Here is a 1,014-nt window from a genome sequence, read left to right as displayed (position 1 = left end):
CCTTTCAGTTAGAGCATGTTAGAATGGCTGCATCAGTTCACAATCCCACCAGTTGGAAAGTACAGTATGAGATTCGATTTTTTAATGCCAAAAGCAGCCGAAATTCACCGAGAATTGTGGGAACTGTATGGTTCAAGTGTAATGAGTGGTGAAGGAAAACTACAGCAATGGTTTGCGTTCACACACAAAAGAGGCAAAAAGTTCAAGCGAAGCGTATCTGTTGCCAGTTATTTTCTAGGACCAAAAAGGTGTACTTTGGTAGATTTCATAGAGCCAGGGAAAAGAATCACATTGCAGGCGTACTGTGTATGTATTCTTTACTTTGTAACTGTTTTTCTTATACAGGGTCCGTTCTGAAAGTATCCGAACTTATTTATTTGCAAACAAGTTATTGATGACAATTACAACTGCTGTCAATATTCTTCAATGTAGGTTCCTTCAGCCTCAATACAGCGAGTATAGCGACTTTTCCACTGTTCACAGCAGTCCTGCAAGTCCTTGACTGACACCCTCTTTAATGCTGCGGTCGTGGCAGCTTGAACCTCTTCAATTTATGCAAAAATCTTACCCTTGAGCACCCTTTTGACCTTGGGAAACAAAAAGAAGTCAGCCGGTGCCAAGTCCAGGCTGTAAGGGGGATGAGGCATCATTGCCATGCGTACGTTGGCCAAAATCTCACCTACCAACAGCACTCTGTGAGCCGGCACGTTGTTGTGGTGAAGCACCCACCTGTCGGCGATGTCAGATCGGACGCACTGGACCCTCTGTCGTAGACGCTGAAGCACTGTTTTGTAGTAAGCTGCATTCATGGTGGTCCCAGCAGGTACAAACTCTTTGTGTACGACCCCCTTCGCATCGAAAAAGACAAGGCGCATTGTCTTTGATTTTGACATCCTGGCCTTCTTTTGACGAGGGGACGTGCGGGTGTGCCATTCTGAACTTTGTCTCTTGCTTTCGGGGTCATACTCGAATAGCCAGGTTTCATCCCCAGTTATCACTCGGTCGAGAAACGTT

At 45.5% G+C, this 1,014-nt stretch overlaps 1 protein-coding gene across 1 annotated transcript in view; it reads left to right on the top strand.

Moving 5' to 3' along the window:
* The window catches only part of LOC145977860 (protein crumbs-like), a 147,118-nt gene extending 146,612 nt beyond the window's left edge, over nt 1-506 (top strand). The window contains exon 6 of the mRNA XM_083110184.1: nt 433-506. Within this exon, the coding sequence (XP_082966310.1) occupies nt 433-506 (74 nt within the window). The remainder of the gene's footprint in view (nt 1-432) is intronic.
* Nucleotides 507-1,014: the final 508 nt, after the last annotated feature.

Source organism: Lepisma saccharinum, chromosome 23 (genome assembly GCF_977018435.1).
Source record: "Lepisma saccharinum chromosome 23, izLepSacc3.1, whole genome shotgun sequence".
In the NCBI taxonomy this organism is placed as follows: Eukaryota; Metazoa; Arthropoda; class Insecta; order Zygentoma; family Lepismatidae; genus Lepisma; species Lepisma saccharinum.
The sequence above is the reverse complement of the archived record's forward strand: the minus strand, read 5'-3'. Positions and strand labels throughout refer to the sequence as shown.